The sequence below is a fragment of the Elephantulus edwardii genome, unplaced genomic scaffold, assembly GCF_000299155.1.
Source record: "Elephantulus edwardii isolate Elephantulus edwardi_28Jun2011 unplaced genomic scaffold, EleEdw1.0 scaffold00143, whole genome shotgun sequence".
Taxonomy (NCBI): Eukaryota; Metazoa; Chordata; class Mammalia; order Macroscelidea; family Macroscelididae; genus Elephantulus; species Elephantulus edwardii.
In genome coordinates, this window is record NW_006399893.1 from 884,603 (window position 1) to 904,669 (window position 20,067).

The 20,067-nt window shown below is 42.4% G+C and overlaps 1 protein-coding gene across 1 annotated transcript in view; it reads right to left on the reverse strand.

The window, feature by feature from the left end:
• The window catches only part of LOC102850351 (cyclin-dependent kinase 2-associated protein 1-like), a 45,245-nt gene extending 32,005 nt beyond the window's left edge, over positions 1-13,240 (reverse strand). The window contains exons 1-3 of the mRNA XM_006894458.1: positions 12,953-13,240; positions 5,943-6,077; positions 5,388-5,461 (exon numbers count right to left, since the gene is read on the reverse strand). Coding sequence (XP_006894520.1) covers positions 5,388-5,461; positions 5,943-6,077; positions 12,953-13,240 — 497 coding nt within the window. The remainder of the gene's footprint in view (positions 1-5,387; positions 5,462-5,942; positions 6,078-12,952) is intronic.
• Between the last annotated feature and the right edge of the window lie 6,827 nt (positions 13,241-20,067).

A 20,067-nucleotide genomic window follows, 5' to 3' on the forward strand; every position in this document is an offset into this window, starting at 1 on the left:
CTGTCAATGATTTGGATCAACAATCAACACTCTTGGCACCAGCAGTCAGGAAATCAGGAGATGTATTGCTTTGGACAAGTCTGCTGTCAGGGACCTCTCCGAAAAACTTAAGAGCCATGAAGTCAGCTTGAAGACAAACGTGTACCTGATTCAGGCCATGGTCTTTTTAATCACCTGCTATGCATCTGAGAGCTGGACAGTGAGTAAGGATGACGAAAAGAATTGATGCCTTTGAGTTGTGTTGGAGAAAAATACTGAATAGCCCATGATCAGATACATCTTGGAAAAAGTTCAGCTAGAGTGTTCCTTGGGGGCAAATATGATGAGGCTTTGTTTCTCATACATTGGACATATTGATATGAAAGGTTATTCCTTGGAAAGGGACATGATGCTTGAAAAGACAGAGGATCAGCAAAAGTCCAATATGGTGGGCTGACACAGTGACTGCAGCAATAGGCTCAGGTACATCAAAGATGATGAGGACTAGGACAGAGTTCAGGTCTGTTGTTTATAGGGTCACTATGAGTTGTGCTTGACTGGATGGGATCTAACAACACCACCAACATTGCCATTGCTTTTTAAGTATTTATTCTCTTACCAGCCTCTGAGCTCTTAGAGTCGATGGGCTTTCCCCTACCTCTCTTTAATTAATTATAGGAAATCATGTAGAAATGAGGATCTCCTGGTTACTGCTGCCCATTCATTCTTATCGCCATCTCTCAGTCTGGGATGACTTTGGTTGGCAGTGAAGCCAAGTCCAGATCCTTCCTGTTCTCCTGGGGCCCTGATGGGCTGCTCTGTGCCAGGCCCCTCCCTTGTCTGGAGTGAGGTGACAGCAGAGAGTCCTGGCTGTACCAACAGGATGCCCGAGGCTGCCCTCCACCAGTGGGTCAGCAAGTGTCAGACATGTAGATCTGGTCTCTTTGGGATTATTTTGGGTTAGAGGCACGTATGGTAGGTCACTCGCTGCTTTGGCCTTTGTGTGAGAAACTATCATTTGTCCTCCGAAGGGCTGTATCTTCTCCACCCACCTCACACACATTTATATCTGGATGGATTAGCTGAGCCGGGAAAAATTATCTCTCTGCTTCCCTAAGATACGGCCAATTTTTATACCTGCACATAATCTCTTTTCTGAGGATATCGTCCAAAACTAGGTCATCTATTGTAAAGGAAATTAGGCAGTAATTAAATTTAACTGGAAGTTACAGTATTGGTGGTTTCATTTTAGAGGGAATATGCTTCCCTAATTACTTTATTACTACAGTTACACTAGCGAGGGGTTTTCTGTTGTTGTTGTTGTTTTGTTTTTTTTAAGGCGTGGTGGTGGAAAAGGTTGTATTTGATAAATTAGACTGTGACTTCTGGACTTGAATTTTTAATCATGCAAGTCCACTCTCAAGGGCAAGTCCTTGATTCCAGATCCCTTTGCAGGGCTTTTTGGCAGGAACTGGCTCAGTTACCTTGGGTTACACACAGAATGGATCATGCTGGGAACAGCTACTGATGTTGGTGGGTTCTTCCTATGCACTCAGCCATGTGTCATAGTAAGATAAGATTTAAAAAGTCTCCTACTACATCCTCCTATTTTTCCAGGTAAGATGGGGACCATGAGGACAAGCCCTGTCAAAGGTTAGCCAGCCTATTGGGCGGCCAAGCTGGTAGGAAAATGTTGATGAAAGGACACTGCCCAGCAACCTGCTGCTTGCCATCATGTGATGGAGGGATGGAGTGTCAGGAGAGAAGGGAAGATTGAGATCCAAGTGGAAATCGGTGTCATTGAGCCCCCAGGAAATGCTGAATCATGTTTGTTGAGTGAAATAACAGTCTTTGGATGGCCAGCCAGATATTTACCCTCAGTTGTTGTTGTTGTTGTTGTGTACCATGGAGTCAGAACTGACCTATAGCTGGTCGTCCAGCAGGTTTTCAAGAGCCAGTTAATCACACATGAAGACATTGCCCATCCTTCTCCCATGGAGCAGCTGGTGGCCTCGAACTATGTGCCTTCAGGATTGCAGCATAGCTTCTTGCCACTAGGCCACCAGAGTTCCTTCAGTAGATGGTCTAAATTGTTCTAGTATTTTTCATGCCTCTTGAGACCTAAAATCCATTTGTTGTGGTTATGTGCCATTACGTTGCCTGTGACTCATGGTGATCTTAGGTACAACAGCTCTGAACTCTGCTTTATCCTGAGCCACTGACTCTGACACATCCAATCCCATTGCCCCGTTTACCATGTTGATCCGTCCGATCGGGGTCTTGCTCTCCTGCACTATCCCTCCACCATCTCCAAGACAGACCTATCTCCTCACTTGGGGGGTTCATGGTATGTTCAATACTCTTCTCCAGCACCACAAATCAAAGGCATCAATTCTTCTATCATCCTTAGTCACTGTCCAGCTCTCTGATACATCATAAGTAATTGCAAATTCAGCACTTTGGAGAGGTCTCTGACAGCAGACTTCCCCAATGCGATTCATGTTTTGATTTCTTGACTGCTAGAGCCAAGATTGTTGATTGTGGAGCCGAGCAAACTGTAATTGTTAACAACTTCAATGTTTTCTCCATCTACCATGGTCCTGTCAGTTGGCCCAATGGGGCAAATCTTGATGTTGAGCTTCATATTGAATCCATATTCAAGACTACAATCCTTGACATTCTGCAGCAAATACTTCAGGTCCTCCTCAGTTTCAGTAAGCAAGATTGTGTCATCTGCATAACACGAGTTGTTGATGAGTCTTCCTCCAATCCTAATACCATATTCCTCCTCATCAAGTCCAGCTTCCTTAATGATCTGTTCCAAATATAGATTGAAAAGATATAGAGACAAGATGCATCCCTCGCATGTTTTCCCCCCCTGATTTTGAATCATGCTGTGTTTCCTTGTTCTGTTCTGATCACTGTTTTGTGGTTCAAGTTGGGTTTCACATGAGCACAATCAAGTGTTCAGGATTCCTATTCTCCTCAAAGTTAACCACAATTTGCTGTGATCCACCCAGTCAAATGCCTTTGTATTGTCAATGAAACACAGATAGACATTCCTCTGGAACTCTGCTTTTGGCCACTATCCATCTGACATTGGTGATAATGTCTCTAGTGTCACGACCTCTTCTAAACTCAGCTTGTATTCTTGGTAATTTTCTGTCAATGTACTGTTCCTGTCATTTTTGGATAATCTTCAGCAGGGTTTTGCTTGCATGTGATGTTGTTCAATAATTTCCACATTCTATTGGGCTACCTGTTTTTTTTGGAAGAGTATAGATATGGATCACTTCTAGTCAGTTGGCTAGGTAGTTGTCCTCCAGATTTCTTGACACAACCTGGTGAGCACATCCAGGGTGGTATCTGTTTGTTGAAATATATCAACCGGTGTTCCATCAAAATCCATTGAGATCATTTAATACTGGGAGTGGCATCTCTGGGTGGTTGGGTCAGTCCCTGTGCTCTATTGCTAAATGATTGAAAGTTCAAGTCCATCCAGATGCAGATAGGAAGCAATCCTATTGAGTCACTGGAACAGAAAACAGTCTGGAGCGCAGTTCTCCTCTGACAGACAGGATCACCATGGGTTGAAATTGACTGGACAGAACTGACCTCTTATTTTGCACCTCCACCCGCAAATGTTTTTGTCACTAGCTGCTTCCCATCTCTCTCTGCCTAGGCAATCAGAAGCTATAACACTTTCAAAAGTGCTCCCTCACATTTGAGTGTCACTGGAGTTTGTTATGAAAACCTATCATTAAATGCACAGTGTTCTGTTGTCATTGTTTTGTTTCATCAAGTCATAGCTGACAGTTATATAACAGTGGATTTTCAGAGGCTGTAAGCATGGAGATTGCTATAGAAGATTGCGAGGAGAGGCTAACAACAATAATTTGCACTGGCAGAGATTGCCCTTCTTCTTCCTGAAATAGTGTTCTAAGTTACTTGAAAAAAAGAGATTTGTATTTGTGAGTCCCTAGATGGTCCGAATAGTTAATGTGTTTGTCACAAATTCAAATGTCAAGGACTTGAGTATGTCCAGTGGTAGCTCAGAAGAAAGGTCTGGTGATCTAAATCCATTAACTCAGCTACTGGAAATCCTACACGAGGTTACCATGTTGTTGTTGTTGCACCATTGGGTCAATTATGACTCACAGCAACCCTATGAACAGCCAACCTGTAACCTTCTCTATCCTGTGCCGTCCTCATCACCTCTGACACACTACAACTCATTAATGAAATCAACGTGTCAATCCTTCTTGTTGGGGGTTTTCCTCTCCTTCACCAAACCTCCATCTTTCCAAGGAATAGCCTTTCCTCACTACGTGTCCAAAGTATGAAAGATCTATCTTCACTATTATTGCTTCCAAGGACCACACTCGCTGCACCTCTTCCAAGAAATATCTGTTTATTCTTTTGATTGTCCATGGGATATTCAGTGATCTTCTCCAACATCACAATTCAAAGGCATCAATTCTTCTGCCATCCTTATTTATTGTCCACCTCTCTGATGCGTAGTGGGTGATTGAGAAGATTGTGACCTGAATCAGGCACACCTTAGTCTTTAACTGACATCATTGCTCTTCAGTATTTTGGAAAGGTCCCTGAAAATGGACTTGCCTGATGCAATACGTCTCTTGATTTCTTGGCTGCTGGTACCAAGGGTGCTGATTGTTGATCCAAGCAAGATGAAAATCATTGACAGCATCAACAGTTTTCCCATTTATCATGATCTTAACTGTTAGCCCCATGATGAGGACCTTTGCTTTCTTGTTTTTGAGATATAATCCATACTGAAGGCAGTCTTTGACCTTCTGCAGCAAGTGCTTCATTTCCTCCTCACTTTCAGCAAGCAAAGTTGTTTCATCTGTATAAGGTAGGTTGTTGATGAGTCTTCCTCCAGTCTTAATGACACATTCTTCTTCACAGACTCAAGTTTCGTGAATTATTTGCTCAGTGTACAAATTGAATAGGCATGGGGAATGGATACAACTCTGATTTAAATCATGCAGTGTTCCCTTGCCCCACTTGGATGACAACTTCTTGGCCTAGTTATAGATTGTGTAAGAACACAATTAAGTGTTCTGAGATTCTCATTCTTCTCAATGTTAGCTATAACTTGCTATGATCCACACTGTCAGTTACACAGTCAATAAAACATGAACAGACATTCTTTTGCTATTTTCTGCTGTCACCCAGGGTTCGTCTGACATAAGCAATGATAGCCCTGGTGCCACAGCCTCTTCTAAACCAGCTTGGACTTCTGGAAGTTCCCTGTCATGATTTAGTTGCAATTGATTGAAATGAGTTTGGTTTTACATTTTATTTTTTACTGGTGGTTCACAAATAAGATCTAATGAATGACTCTGGCTTAATAAATACTTTTCTTACTAACACTTTCTTACCTAGACGAGCAGGGGACCAGGCGCCTGATGCGGTTGTGTTTGTCCAGAAGCTGCTTGCTTACTGTGGCTGGCGGCTGATTTTAAAGACCCTGCTGAGCGAGGAAGACCCCTGTGCTGTGCCTCCAAGCCCCACTCTGGCACTGAAAACTCGAAGTTCTGGTATAGCTAGAAAAATTTGGTAAGCAAGGAGAAAATGATAAACACAAAAATCAGTTCTCAGCTCTTGAGATTTCTTAAAAAGCAATGGGGAATCCCACCGAGCACATTGTAGCTGGTTAATAAGGAAGCCAAGTGCAGCAGGTTCATACATAAGCTGTCCTCACATTATATCAATATATAATTACCACATATTTTCCAATCTGCCCATGGGAGATGTGACAGGCAAAATAGATTGAGAAGAAAATAGTGGTGCTGGCTGCACAGCGTATGAGATTGATATCTGTTAACGGGCAGCAGGCTCCTTGCAGGATGAATGGAAGGCCCATGCTGCTTGCAGCACAGAGAAGCCAAGTGACTGTTTAAGCTCTTTGTTCTTATAAATGCTTCTGTACATACAGGCTTGTGTAGGGAAAGTGGAACATGGAAGTTTATTAAGCCCTTCATGTCTTCAGGGTTGGAGGTCTTACTAGACTTGGTGGAGTTGGGGGAACCCTGTGGGTTTGGTGTAAAATGATTTCTCTCTGTCTCCGCCTGCTTCACGAGATGGGCAGCCAATGGGTGATTTTTCTCTGGTGAAGTTGATAGGGCCTGAATTCCCTGTGGTGCTGGAATTAGTGTTACGCAGGGTACCTCCAGAGCAAAACACACACACACACACACACACACACACACACACACACACACAACCCTAGAAGCTCTGTAATCACCCCTTTGTTTAATAAACGTTGAAAAACAGAATTAATGCTGCTAAGCCTTTTCCTGTGTGGATCATAACAAACTATGGCTAACCTTGAGAAGAATGAAAATTCTGGAATACTTACTTGTGCTCATGTGAAACCTACACGTTGACTGAGAGACTGTTGTGAGAATGGAGCAAGGGAACACTGTTGTTGTTGTTGTTATGTGCCATTGAGTCGTTTGCAACTTATGGCGACCCTATGTACAACAGCCCTAAACTCTGCTCGGTCCTGTGCCAATCTCACTGTCTCTGACACACCCATCCCAATTACCCCAGTCACCAAATCAATCCACCTCCTAGAGGGCCTTCCCCTCCTGTGCCTGCCCTTCACCCTCCCAAGCATTATGTTCTCCAAGAACCTGTCCCTCCTTACAACATGACCAAAGTATGTCAGACGAAGCCTCAGAATGCTTGCCTCCAAGGAGCAGCCTGGTTTAACCCTCTGTAGGATGAACCTGTTTGTTTTCTTAGCAGTCCATGGTACCCTCAATACGCTTCTCCAACACCAAAGCTCAAAGGCATCAATTCTCCTTCTATTCTCCCTAGTCATTGTCCAACTCTGATAACAAGTGATCTCAAAGACCATGGCCTGTATCAGACGCACTTTAGTCTCTAGAGAGACACCATTGCTCTTCAGTACTTTGGAGAGGTCCCTAACAGCAGACTTTCCCATGGCAATACACCTTTTAATTTCCTGGCTACTGGTGCCAAGAGTGTTGACTGTGGAGCCAAGCAAACTAAAGCTGTGAACAATCTCAATCTCTTCACCATCCATCCTGACACTGCCAATTGGCCCAGTGGTGAGAATCTTTGTCTTCTTGACATTGAGCCTCAATCCATATTGGAGACTGCAGTTCTTGACCTTCTGCAGCAAGCGCTTCAGGTCCTCCTTAGTTTCAGCAAGCAGGGTTGTGTCATCTACATAACACAGATTGTTGATATATCTTCCACCAATCCTGATGCCGCATTTCTCCTCATAGATCCCAGCCTCCCAGATAATCTGTTCTGCATACAGGCTGAAAAGGTGTGGAAACAGGACAAATCCCTGGCATACGCCCTTCCCAATTTTGAACCATGCAGTGTTTCCTTGCTCTGTTCTGACGACTGCCTCTTGGTCCAAGTATAGGTATACATAGTTTAAAATCACAAAAGGTGTGCATCAGGGCTGTATCCAATCTCCACACCTATTTAATCTATGTGCTGAGAAGCTCAAAAGCTAAATTTTATGAAAAGGAATGTGAAGGAAATCTCCTCAACAACCATTTGTGCAAATGACAATAATCTTGCTTACTGAAAGTGAACAGGACTTGAAACATTTGCTGCCAAGATCAAGAATTGCAGCCTTCAGTAGAAATTATAGCTCCTTATCAAGAAAATAAAAGTCCTTGCCACTGGGCCAGTAGACAACATCATGATAGATGAAGAAAAGTTTGAAGTTGTCAATGATTTCATCTGACATGGATACACAATCAACACCCTTGGTAACAGCCGTCAAGAGATCAGAAGATATATTTCATTGGGGAAATCTGCTGTCAAGGACCTCTCCAAAGTTCTAAGGAGCAATGTTAGTTTAAAAACTAAGGTGCACCTGAATAAAACTTCATATGCCTCTAAAAGTTGGACATTGTCTATGGATGACAGAAATAGAATCAATGTCTTTGAGTTGTGGTGTTGGAGAAGAGTACTGATTATTCCATGGCCTGCCAAGGGAACACACCACTGTTTTTGTTTTTTTTTAGATTTTGCGAAAATTGGTAGCTCTATAGAAAACAAGCAGATTCATCCTGGAGAGGGTTAAACCAGGCTACTCCTTGGAGGCAAGGATTCTGGGGCTTCATCTGACATACTTTGGACATGTTGTAAGGAGTGACAGGTCCTTGGAGAGGGACATCATGCTTGGTAGGGTGGAGGGACAGCACAGGAGGGGAAGGCCCTCTATGAGGTGGATTGATTCAGTGACCGGGGTAATCGGGATGGGTGTGTCAGAGGCCATGCGATTGGCACAAGATAGAGCAGGGTTTAGGGTTGTTGTACATAGGGTCGCTATGAGTCGCAAGCGACTTGACGGCACATAACAACAACAACAACAACAACACAACTATGAACAAATATAACTTACAACTAGAACAGACTTTATCAATTAAGTATACTGTATGATACAAAGAAAAAGTTAGTAGCTAGAAAAAAACCCTATTAGAATATCTAATTTATTATGTCGCTATGATTGTAAGAAAATAAGAATCTGTGATACTTTAGTTTTTTTATTTTAATGAAAGTTTACAGAAACTTAGGGTTTCCAGTCATTCCTTGTTGCTCTTTTTTCCCTGCCCACCCCTCCCCCCCCCGAATTAACTTCTCTCCTTGATGAATGAAAAAAAAACTCTTTCATTGCTATGCAATCCACCCCTCCAAGCCCACTGCACTCTGTAGCCTTCATTCTGGACTCCTGTCATGACAATAATACCTAATCGTATATCCCTTTTAAACAGTTCTCTCCCTCTTCTGTTGCAATGCAGTATACATCATTCCTCCCCTTCTTCTCTGTCTTCCCTCAACCCTAGTGTCAGTCCTATTTTACAATAGTGGCCCTATACAATATTTGTCCTGTTGTGACTGAGATATTTCACTCAGCATAATGTCCTCTAGGGTCATCCACTTAGGGACTTATATCTAAAATTTATAAAATACTCAAGCACCACAACAAGATAAAGATAAATAACCCAATTGAAAAATGGGCACAGGATATGAACAGATACTTCACCAAAGAAGACATTCAGATGGCCAACAAACACATGAGGAAATGTTCAAAATGCCTAGCTCTAAGAGAGATGCAAATCAAAACAACTATGAGATATTATCTCACTCCAGTAAGAATAGCAAAATTTAACAGAACAGCAAACAACAAATATTGGCGAAGTTGTGGAGAAACTGGAACTCTTATTCACTGTTGGTGGGAGTGTAAAATCATGCAACCACTATGGAAGGCTGTATGACACTTTCTCAAAAAGTTGCAAATAAAAAGAAATACCACTGGACCCAGCAATTCCACTTCTGGGAATTTACCCTAAAGAAACCATAACTACCACTCAAGTAGATATATGCACGCCCATGTTTATTGAGGCTTTGTTCACAACAGTAAAGAGCTGGAAACAACCCAAGTGCTATCAATAAATGAATGGATAGAGAAACTCTGGTATATTCACACAATGGAATACCATGCAGCACTGAAAAACAACTATCTCTATTATTTCTCTTTAGCACTCTGGAGAGGTCCTTGACAGTAGATTTTTCCCATTCCACTGTATCTTTTGATTTTCTAACTGCTGGTGCCAAGAATGTTGATTGTAGATCCAAATAAGATGAAATAATTAACAACTTCAATCCTTCTCCATCTGTCATGGTACTGTCTATTGGCCAGGTGGTGGGAATCTTTGTGTTCTTCATGATGAGGTGCAATTTGTATTGAAGGCTTTATTTTTTTTTTCTTTTTACTTTCTCCAGCAAATGCATCAAGTTCCCAGTTTTTATGTGTAAAGTGGTGCCATCTGCATAATTAGGTCACATTCTTTTTCATAAAGACCAGAATGATCTGCTCAGCATGTAGATTGAAAAGGTATGGAGAAAAGATAGACCCTTGGCACACTCCTTTCTTGATCTTGAACCATATCCCAATGCCGAGAGAGAGTGGGGTGGAGCTCCCCGATTAAAACAAGCTTGGAAGGAGGAGTGGCATCTACTTCCATATTAGCTCTCCTCTGGAAACCCTATGAACCTGGAGAGAGGATGAAAGCCACCCAAGCATTGAGGACTCTCCTTCAAAGGGTCGCTATGAGTCACCTGCGACTGGACGGCATTTAACAACAACAGTGTTCTCTTGCTCTGTTCGGACAACAGCTTTTTGTACTCGGTATAGGTTTCACATAAACTCAATCAGATGTTCTGGGATTCCCATTCTTCTCCATGTTAACCACAATTTGTTGTGATCCATATAGTCAAATGCTTTTGCATAGTTGATAAAACACACATAGACATCCTTCTGGTACTCATTGCTTTCAGCCAATATCCATCTGACATTAGCAATAGTATCCCACATGTCAGGGCCTCTTCTAAACTTAACTTGTATTTTTGATATTCTGTCGATTTGCTGTTCTAATCATTATTTTGTAACTTTTAGCAAGATTTGGCTTCATTATGATAGTAATGATATTGTCCAATAATTTCTACATTCTGTAGGATCATCTTTTTTTTTTTTAATGGGAATAAATATAGATCCATTCTAGTCAGTTGGCCAGGAGGCTGCCCTCCATATTTCCTGGCACAACCTGGTGAGCACATTCAGGGCTCCATCTGTTTGTTAAAATATGTCAATTGGTATGCTGTCAACTCCTGGCAACTCGATTTTTGCTAATTGCTTCAGAGCATCTTGAACTTCCTCTTTCATCATCATTCGTTCTTTATTATATGCTGTTGTTATTGATGTGTACCGTAGAGTTGGAATTGACCCACACCTGACCCTCTGGCAGGTTTTTCAGAGGCAGTTAATTGTATGCGAGGAGATTTCCGATTCTTCGCCCATGGAGCAGCTGGTGGCCTCGAACTGTGTGCCTTCAGGATTACAGTGCAGTTTCTTGCCACTAGGCCACCAGAGCTCCCTTATCGTATGCTATTTCCTGAAAAAGTTCTTTTGATACAGTGACTGTGTATTTCTTTCCCCTTTTTGTGATGCTTCCTAGATCATCCAATTTATTGCCCATAGCATCCTTAAGTATCATAAGTCACAGATTGAACTTGTTCTTTAGTTCCTTCAACTTGAGAAATGGGGATGATTTTCTTTTCATTTTTAGACTCCAGCTCTTTGCACATTTTGTTAGAATGCTTTGTCTTTGTGAGCTGTCCTTTAAAATCTGCTCAACTCTTTACCTTCCTCATTCCTTCCCTTTGCTTTGACTTCTCAGCACTCTAGTGCAGTATTCAGAGTCTCCTCTGACATCCATCTTGGTCTTTTCTTCCTTCTCTGTCTCTGTAAGGACCTTCTGCATTCTTGATGGATGATATTCTTGATATTACCTCAGAGCTCATCTGGTCTTCCTTCATTAGAGTTCAAGGCCCCAAACCTGTTCTTCAGGTGATTTTAGGATAAACTCAAGGTTATGTTTGGGTTTTGTGGATATTTTTTTAAAAAATGTTCTTTAGCTTCTGTTTGAACTTGCACAGAAGTAGGTGATAATCTTTTCCACAGTCAGCACCTGGCCTAATTCTCACAGCTGATATTGAGCTTTTCCAATGATTCTTTCCACAGATGTAATCAATCTGATTCCTGTGTAGTCCATCAGCTGAGGTCCATGTGTGTAGTCACTTTTTGTGGTTTAAAAAAGGGTGTTTGCAATGGATAAATCACTGATTTTTCAAAATTCTATCTTCTATCTTCTCCAGCCTCACTTCTGTCACTAAGTCTCTATTTTCTAAGATCTTTCTTCCCTGTTTCCAACTTTTGCATTCCAGTAACCAATTACTATTCATGAATCTTGGTTGCATGTTCGATCGATCTCAGACTATAAATGTTGGTAGAAATCTTGTATTTAGTTTTGGTACATACATCTGAATGATAGTGGTATTAATAGGTCTTTCTTGTATGTATATGGATAGTATCCTGTCAATCATAACATTCTACTTCAGGATGAACCTAAAAATGATCTTTTTTACTATGAATGCAATCCCATTTTCCCTCGTTTTCTCATTCCAGGCAGAATACATCATGTGATGTCTGATTCAATGTGGCCCATGCCAATCCATCTCAGATCACCAATGCCTACTATGTCAATATTTATACATTCCATTTTTTTAATGAAAATAAGCTTTATTACCTCAAGAAATAAATACATACAAAGATGCCAACACTGTGAGTCTTTTTCTTCCTCCTATGGCGTGTAATCAACATTAACGCACAACTGAAATCACCAAGACCATCTCTGTGTGAAAATTTTCAAGGGGTGGTGGGGTCTTTGATGCATTTGGCCTGATGTTCTTTGTATTTAAAACGTGTGTGTGTGTGTGTATTTAAAACGTGTGTGTGTGTGTGTGTGTGTGTGTGTGTGTGTATTGACTTTAAAGCACTCTAAGTCATGCAAATGCTTAATCAAGAGTTTTGTTGAGCAGAATCTACGCTGGATGGCCACTGGAGGGCTCAGATACTAAGAAAGCGCGCGGTCAGTATTCATGGAACAAACAAGATCTTGAAGGCTGCTATTAGCTTATGGGGTGAGCGGTGGGGCAAGGACAATTTCGGTGACATTCACGTAAGCGGGAGAGCAGAGGGAGATGAGACATATGGGAGCTACAGTTTGCCACAGAACTGGTCACTTTGCTCGTTGTTTGTAAATCAAGACTTGGGAAGGGAGACCCAAACCTGGGGAGTGCCTATCTACTGAAAAGGCAGATCCTACCCAAACGCAAACCCTCCCACCCTCAGAGACGGGAGGTTCACGGCCTGTGAACCAGAGAAGGGAAATGGGAAAGAGAAGAAAAAGAAACAGCAAAGTCAGAAGTCAGAACTTTGAAAAGAAAGAAAACGGGAGATTGAGTGAGTGGGCCCTTCTCATCTTGGGAAGAGATGGACAATCCCGAAGGCCAGCGAGGTACTAGGATTTGGCGTTGCCTTCAGCCTGGCCAAGCACTTCCGGACCAGACCTCGGGCGTGAATGATGCCTCGCTTCAGCCGCTCCATGGCGCTCTTGCTGTCCGCGTAGGTGGGCCTGACCTCCTTGCCCAGCTCCTCAATGATGGCCAGTAGCTCGGCGTACTTGCTCTGTGGCACCTGGCTGTTCCCAGTGCCCTGGGTGTACCCGAGGGACGGTGGCCCGTAGTCACTCAGCAGCTGGCGGTACTGGGAGGACATGGCCATGCTGGTGGATGGAGAGTGGACACTCCCAGCCGCGTTGAGGGCGGCGGCCGGCATGTCTATACATTCCATTTTTAAAAAACAATGTTCAATGTTCCTACATTCGTACTTCACATGTTCCATGTTCCAGTTATTTGTGGCTCTTTGTTGCAGTTCCTCCCAGTTTGGATTGTTGTTGTTGTTGTTGGTTTTAGGTGTCACTGAGTCAAGTTCATAGGTATGCTATGAACAAAAGATCTGAACCTTGTTCTATACTGGACCACTTTCAGACACAAAAAACCCCCCAGAGCCGCAGTCACTAAGTTGATCCACTGATTGAGAGTCTTCCTTTCCTTTACAGACCCTCCCACCTTCCCAATATAATTATGTCCTTCTTCAAGGAATAGCCCCTCCTAGAAACATGCTCAAAGTATGTGAGACAAATCCTCATCATTCTTGCCACCCAAGAGCACTCCGACTGTGCATTCTCCAAGACATATCTGTTTGTTCTTTTGGTTGTCCATGGGATGTTTAGTCCTCTTTTCCAACACCACAGATCAAAGGCATCAATTCTTCTCCTGTCATTCTTATTCATTGTCCAGATCTCAGATAAATAGCAAGTGATCAGAAAGACTATGGCCTGAATCAGATGCACCTTAGTCCTCAAACAGACATCATTACTCCTCAATAAATTGTAGAGGTCACTAACTGTAGATTTCCCTAGTGCAATGCACCTCCTTATTTCCTGACGGCTGGTACTAAGGATGCTAATATGGATCCAAACAAGATGAAGCTGTTTACAGTTTCAATCACCTCTCCATCCATCATGGTGTTGCCTATTGGTCCAGTGGTAAGAATCTTTGTTTTATGACATTAAGATGCAATCCATACCAAAAGCTGCATTCCTTGATCTTATACAAGAGCTTCAAGTCCTCCTCACTGTCAGCAAGCAAGGTGTGTCGTCTTCAAAAGACTCTGCATTTCTCTAGCTGAAAAAAACAAAAAACAAATTTAAACCTTGAGTGGCAATATTGAAAGACGTTAAGGGCATCATACTGAATGACTCAGAAAGCATCAAAAGAAGATGGAAAGAATACACAAAAAAATCACTGCACCAGAAAGAACTGATTGACACTGAAAAATTTCAGGATTTACTTTATGAACAGTTTGGATCAGATGAGAGCTATTTTCTATCAAAGCAGCATGCAGGCTTTCCCAGGGTAAAGGTTGCATATGAAGAAGCTGGCTGAGGCTTGAACCGAGACCTCCAGCAAGACAGGCAAACATTCTGCCCTTGAACCACCACATCCCTCATGTGGACAAACTCTGCTCTCAGGAGGCTTCTCCAGCCCGGTGGAGACATGAGCCAGCAGAGCGCACTAGCCTGTGTGGCTCATTCCCTGCCAAACTGTCATGAAGGGAGAGGCTGAGTGATATTCACTGTGACATCACCACAACCTTGACAGCAGCAAAGGGAATAAAAGCATATGCTTCAGAGTTGGGAACATTCATATTTACACCTGATTACACTCCAGGGACCTCAGGCCAGTGACCTCACTCTTCTGACCTCACTGTTCTGCATCTGCAAAGCAGAGATACTCAGTCCTGCCTTAGTGAATTCCTGGGAGAGTGAAACGGTGGGCTGGTGAGGTCGGTCTTGTCTAAGACACTGTCTCACTTGACCCTTCTGCAGCTGTGGCGGTTCAAGAGCAGAGCTACTTCAGAAGGAGCTCTGGCGAGTTGTCCAAGGCCTGGCAGCTGCCCTCCTCTCCTCTGCCAGGTCTTTGCTCTCTTTTCTTACCCCCAGGCTGGCTGTCTCTGTCTTTGATGTGCAGTTTATGAGAGCGTGCGCAGGGCAGGGCCTGGCTGAGGGGTTGGATTTCGAAGTATTTGTCTTCCTGTCAGTCAGTCAGGCCTAGAGTGTCAGACTCCTGGCATGCATCTTGCTGAGGCCTTGGTTTGTCGTGATCTAACCGTATTGCCCAAAGCAACATGGTATTTATAGCACCTGTTTTCTTCTTCTGTTCATCTTGAAATGGCAAACTTTAACTTATTTTGCTGACCCTGCCTGAGGGGCCAGGCCCACTGCACTCCATTTCTCTACAAACTGAAGCCTTGTCTCTCCAGGGAAGCCCTTTATCACCTCCATTTGCAAGCACCCTAATTGGCAGCAGTGCCCGATGGGGGTGCCAGACTGTCTGGAAGTAGAATGTGTCAAGGGTTTAGTGTCTGTGTTCCCTGTAGCAATTGTTGGTGCGAGGAACTGGGCAGGGGAGGAAATGCCGGGTAGCTCCCTCTTTCATGGAGTGAGGGTCAGCATTCCTATCATGAAGCTGCAGGAGGGAACCTGTTGTTGGGCACTTTCTGGTGCTCACCAGCTAGTTCCCAGTTCCAGAAATCAGGGTCTTTGTTCGACTTGCCCACTTGGTGCTAAAAGTTGCTGGGACAATGTGTGACCAGAATGTAGCTAGAGGGGAGGTCGCAGGGATGGACAGCCATCCATCCTGTAGCAGACTCTTCCTTTCCTCTCATTGTTTTAAAGATAATTTGTTAACACAATGTTGTTATTATGAATGTAACCCCATTTCCCCTCATTTTTTCATTCCAGACATAATAAACCATGTGATTGATTCAAAGTGGCCCATGCCAATCCATCTTAGATCACCAATGCCTAGTATGTCAATATTTATACATTCCATTTTTTTAAAACAATGTCCAATTTTCCTACATTCATGCTTCATATATTCCACATTCCAATTAGTAGTGGCTGTTTGCTGCAGCTCCACCCAGTTTGGATTAGATGAAAGTTATTTTCTATCAAAGCAGCGTGCAGCCTTCTCCAGGGTAATGGCTGCACATGAGAACATTGGCTGAGAATTGAATGCAGGCTTTCAGCAAGACAGGTAAATAGCCTGCCCTTGAACCTCCATGTCCCTCATATGTGGGTCACAGCTGCTGACAAATACTGCTCTCAGGTTACAAACAGCTCTTAGAAGCAGGAGTAGTAATAAGGAGTAAAAACGTTTGGGTGGTGGCCAGATGGGGGAGAAGGTAATCCTTTTAGGGCTGCCATTTTTTAGGTGCTGGTTCTTTCCACCAATCACAAGGGCTCCCATTGTCCACATCTCTGCAGGTACCTGCTTTTTCAGGGTGGCCTTTTATCCCTTTATTTTGCAAGCACTGGGTCTCAGTATACTTAGTATGCTTTTCTTTCATAGAGACTTGACTTAAACTTGACATTTCTGTGCAATCTCTGCATACTGTAGATAATACATTTGGAAGGAGAGGCTTAAGTACCGATAGTGTTGAGCTCTCTGTATGTGGACAAATGAGCAGGAGAGAGAGTGTCCATCCTGTACTGCTTCCAGGAATACTGTACTACCCGGTCTCAGGGTATAGGTTCGCATTTTGGTCTACGAGAATATTCTTTGCTGAAGAATCTTCATTGCTCATCTCATATGGCTGTACATAATAGCCTTGTCCATCCCATTCGGCCAGTGTGAGCATAAGAGGTCTCTTAAATCATTCAGTGCTTCAGTTTCCCTACCTATAAGATGGAACAACTATGTTACCTACTTCATTGACTTAGCCCAAGCCAAGTACCACTGTAAACTCTCACAGTGCCGTCAGTAATGATGATGATGATAATTATTCATACAGCTGCCATACATACACACTTAAGACACTCATGAAGTCAAACTTATTTTAAAAATCAACTTATGATGGTTCTGAGTACCACTCTGCCATCTCACCACTGCTAGAGTGTCTTTCCCTTGTCCCCATATGGCACAATCTCTCTTTCCAAGTACTTTTCTGCAGGTCTTTCTCCAGTTTTGGCCACTAGAGGGCTGCCATCAGACCCAAATGCTTCACCTTGAGGCCAGAAGAAGCCATAGTGCCCTGACCCTCAATTTGAAACCTGGCATTTTATGTTCAAGCTAGTGGGATTCACTGTTAATCAGTTGAGAAAGACTTTCCACAGTCTCTTTTGATGTGTTGTTGTTGTTATGTGGCATTCAGTTGACTTTTATTGTGGCCCATGATAGTCTATCAGCCACGTAGCAAGAGACCCAAGAAGTTGTTCTCTCTACCTCACAGTGTACTGTGAGGGTCCAGTTCTGTCTTGAGAAAAACCATTGGCTCTTGTCAACTATATTAATGACTTCTGTCACTACTGATCTGGTGGTGGCTTCTCTGGTGAGGTGAACTGAAAGGAAAATAAGTTCCTGCCTTCTTTCTCAGGCCTGGGCTCTCAAAAGCAGCTTTTTTTTTTCTTTTCCTTTTTTCTTTTCCTGTGTACTGTGTATAGGTTTTTTGTTTTGTTTTTTTCTCACTAGTTTATTTACAAAATTCTAACACAAATTCGAACAAATTCTTTGAATTTCCCTCACCTCCCCACCCATCAAATTGTATAACCCAATGATTAATCCTCTCTTCACCCTGCACATGCACTTCCCTCTGCTTCCAGCCTCTCCTACCCCTCTGGTATCCTTATACTCATTCTGCAATAACGGTCTTATACAATATTTATCCTGTGGGACTGAGTTAATTCACTCAGCATAATGCTCTCCAGTCCCTCTCAAGTTAGGTAAAAAAGTTCTTGCTCCTGTGTGTTGCATAGTGTTCCATTGTGTGAATGTACCATAATTACTCAATCCATTTATTTGTGGTTAGACATTTGCGCTGTTTCCATGTTCTTGTGATGGTGAATAGTGCTGCTATGAGCAGTGGTGTACAAATCTGTTTGTTCCTCAGTTTTCATATTCTCAGGGTGTATTCCAAGTAGCTGGATCATATGGAATTTCTATGTTCAGCTTTTTGAGGAAGCGCCAAACTGCCTTCCAATATGGCTGCACCATTTCACAATCCTACCAACAATGTGTAAGAGTTCCTTTCTTGCTACATCCTCTCCAACATCTATTACTTGCTGTCCTGTTAAACTTTGCCACTCTTACTGGAATGAGACAGTACTAAAAATTAGCTCTTGTTTATATTCACATGGGCACATATGTTGTCAATTTGTAACATGATGCCCAATGATATCTTGTTATTCACACCCTTGCATGCTGCTCTCTCTTAAGCTGGATCCAATAACTTGCTTCTAACAAACAAAATGTGGTAAAATGTTTGGGGTGTTACTGCTGAGATTTGTTCACAAAAGAATAACTTCTATTTTGCTTATTCTTCTTGGATTGATGTTTGCGTCCTTAGACAAATCAAATGGCACGTTGGGACCACTCTATGGAGACTTCTGTGTGGCAAGGAACTGAGGTGGCCTCTGGTTAACAGGTCGGGAGGCACTGAGTCCTGCCAAGATGGGCGTGGGAGCGTGGAAGTGGATTCTTCCACTGTGAAATGTGGATGTAACCACGGGGCCCTTGTGAGAAACACCAAAATAAGTTATGCCTTCATACTTGACCCACAAAAACTGTGAAATAATGCATGTTTGCTCATTTAGGCTACTAAATTTTGGGATGATTTGCCATGTAGTGCTAGGAAACAAGTTCAATTTATTAAATAAGAAAATATATTCAAGTCTTAATCATTTACTGTGTTCAGAAATAGCCCCTCCAATCCCAGCTCCAGATCAAGTCAAACACCTTCCTCTTCAATGTGGGCTTCAAGTGTATGTTGTTACCTACTATCAAGTCAACTCTGACTTATAAAGACCTTATGAATAAACAGATCTGAACCTGATATGTTTGAGCCCATTGTGGCAGTCACTCTGTCTATTCATCTTGCTAGGTGTCTTCCTCTCTTTTTCAGATCATATACCTTGCCCAGCATCATGTCCTTTTCCATGGACTGATCCCTCCTGACAACATCTCCAAAGTATTGAGACAAAGTTTCACCATCTTTGTCCATAAGGAACACAGAGACAGACTCGCAACTCCACCAGGACAGACTTGGTTGTTCTTTGGTAGTTCAAGGAATATTTAGTACTCTTTTTCAACACAATTCAGAGGTGTCACTTCTTTTGTCATTTTTATTCATTGTTCAACATTCAGATGAGTAGGAAGTAATTGAAAAGATCCCGACTTGAATCAGTTGTCTTTAAACTGACCGTATTAGCATTTTTAAAAGATCCTTGACAGCAGATTTTTCCCAGTGCAACAACTTCACTTGCTGAAAGTGAGCAGGATGTGAAATGCTTAAAGCAGAAGATCAAAGACTACAACCATCAATTTGGATTATGTCTCAACCATCAATTTGGATTATGTCTCAACATCAAGGAAACAAAAATCCTCGCCCCTGAATCAACAGGCAGTATCATAATAGATAGTGAAAAGATTGAGGTTGTAAAAAAATTTATCTTACTTGGATTCACAATCAACATTCATGGTAACAACTGTCAAGAAATTCAAAGATGTGTTGCATTTGGAAAATCTCCTTCTGTCAAGTGTGTGCCAATCATGTGCCAGTCAGGACAAGGTAGGTTAATTTGTGATAACAGCTCCCTTGAACTTGAGATAACAAAGGCTTATTTCTTTGTTTGAAGTCAATGACTTGTAATAACAAATGCTTTGTTCATGCCATATAAAAACAGAACTCTATTTTCAGCCTTCAGGGCTCCAAGCTGACTTATGTAGACATCAAGTAGAAAGGTGCTGGTCAACTGGAAATGGAGTTCTAGAGGGTCTTATGCTGTCAGTTAGGTGCTTTAGTGTGGAAGAGGCATGTATCATGTTATTCACTAGACTAATAATATGAGCCCACCTTGTATCTGGGCTTTCAAAAACTAAACAAACAAGGAAACAAACAAACAAGGCCAAAAGCAAGCAGATAAACAAAAAAAATCAAACTCAAACAAATAAACAAAACCCCCAAAGTCACTGCCATTGGATAGATTCTGACTCATAGTGACTCTTCATTGGCTGCAAATCTTTAAGGGAGAAGATTGCTTA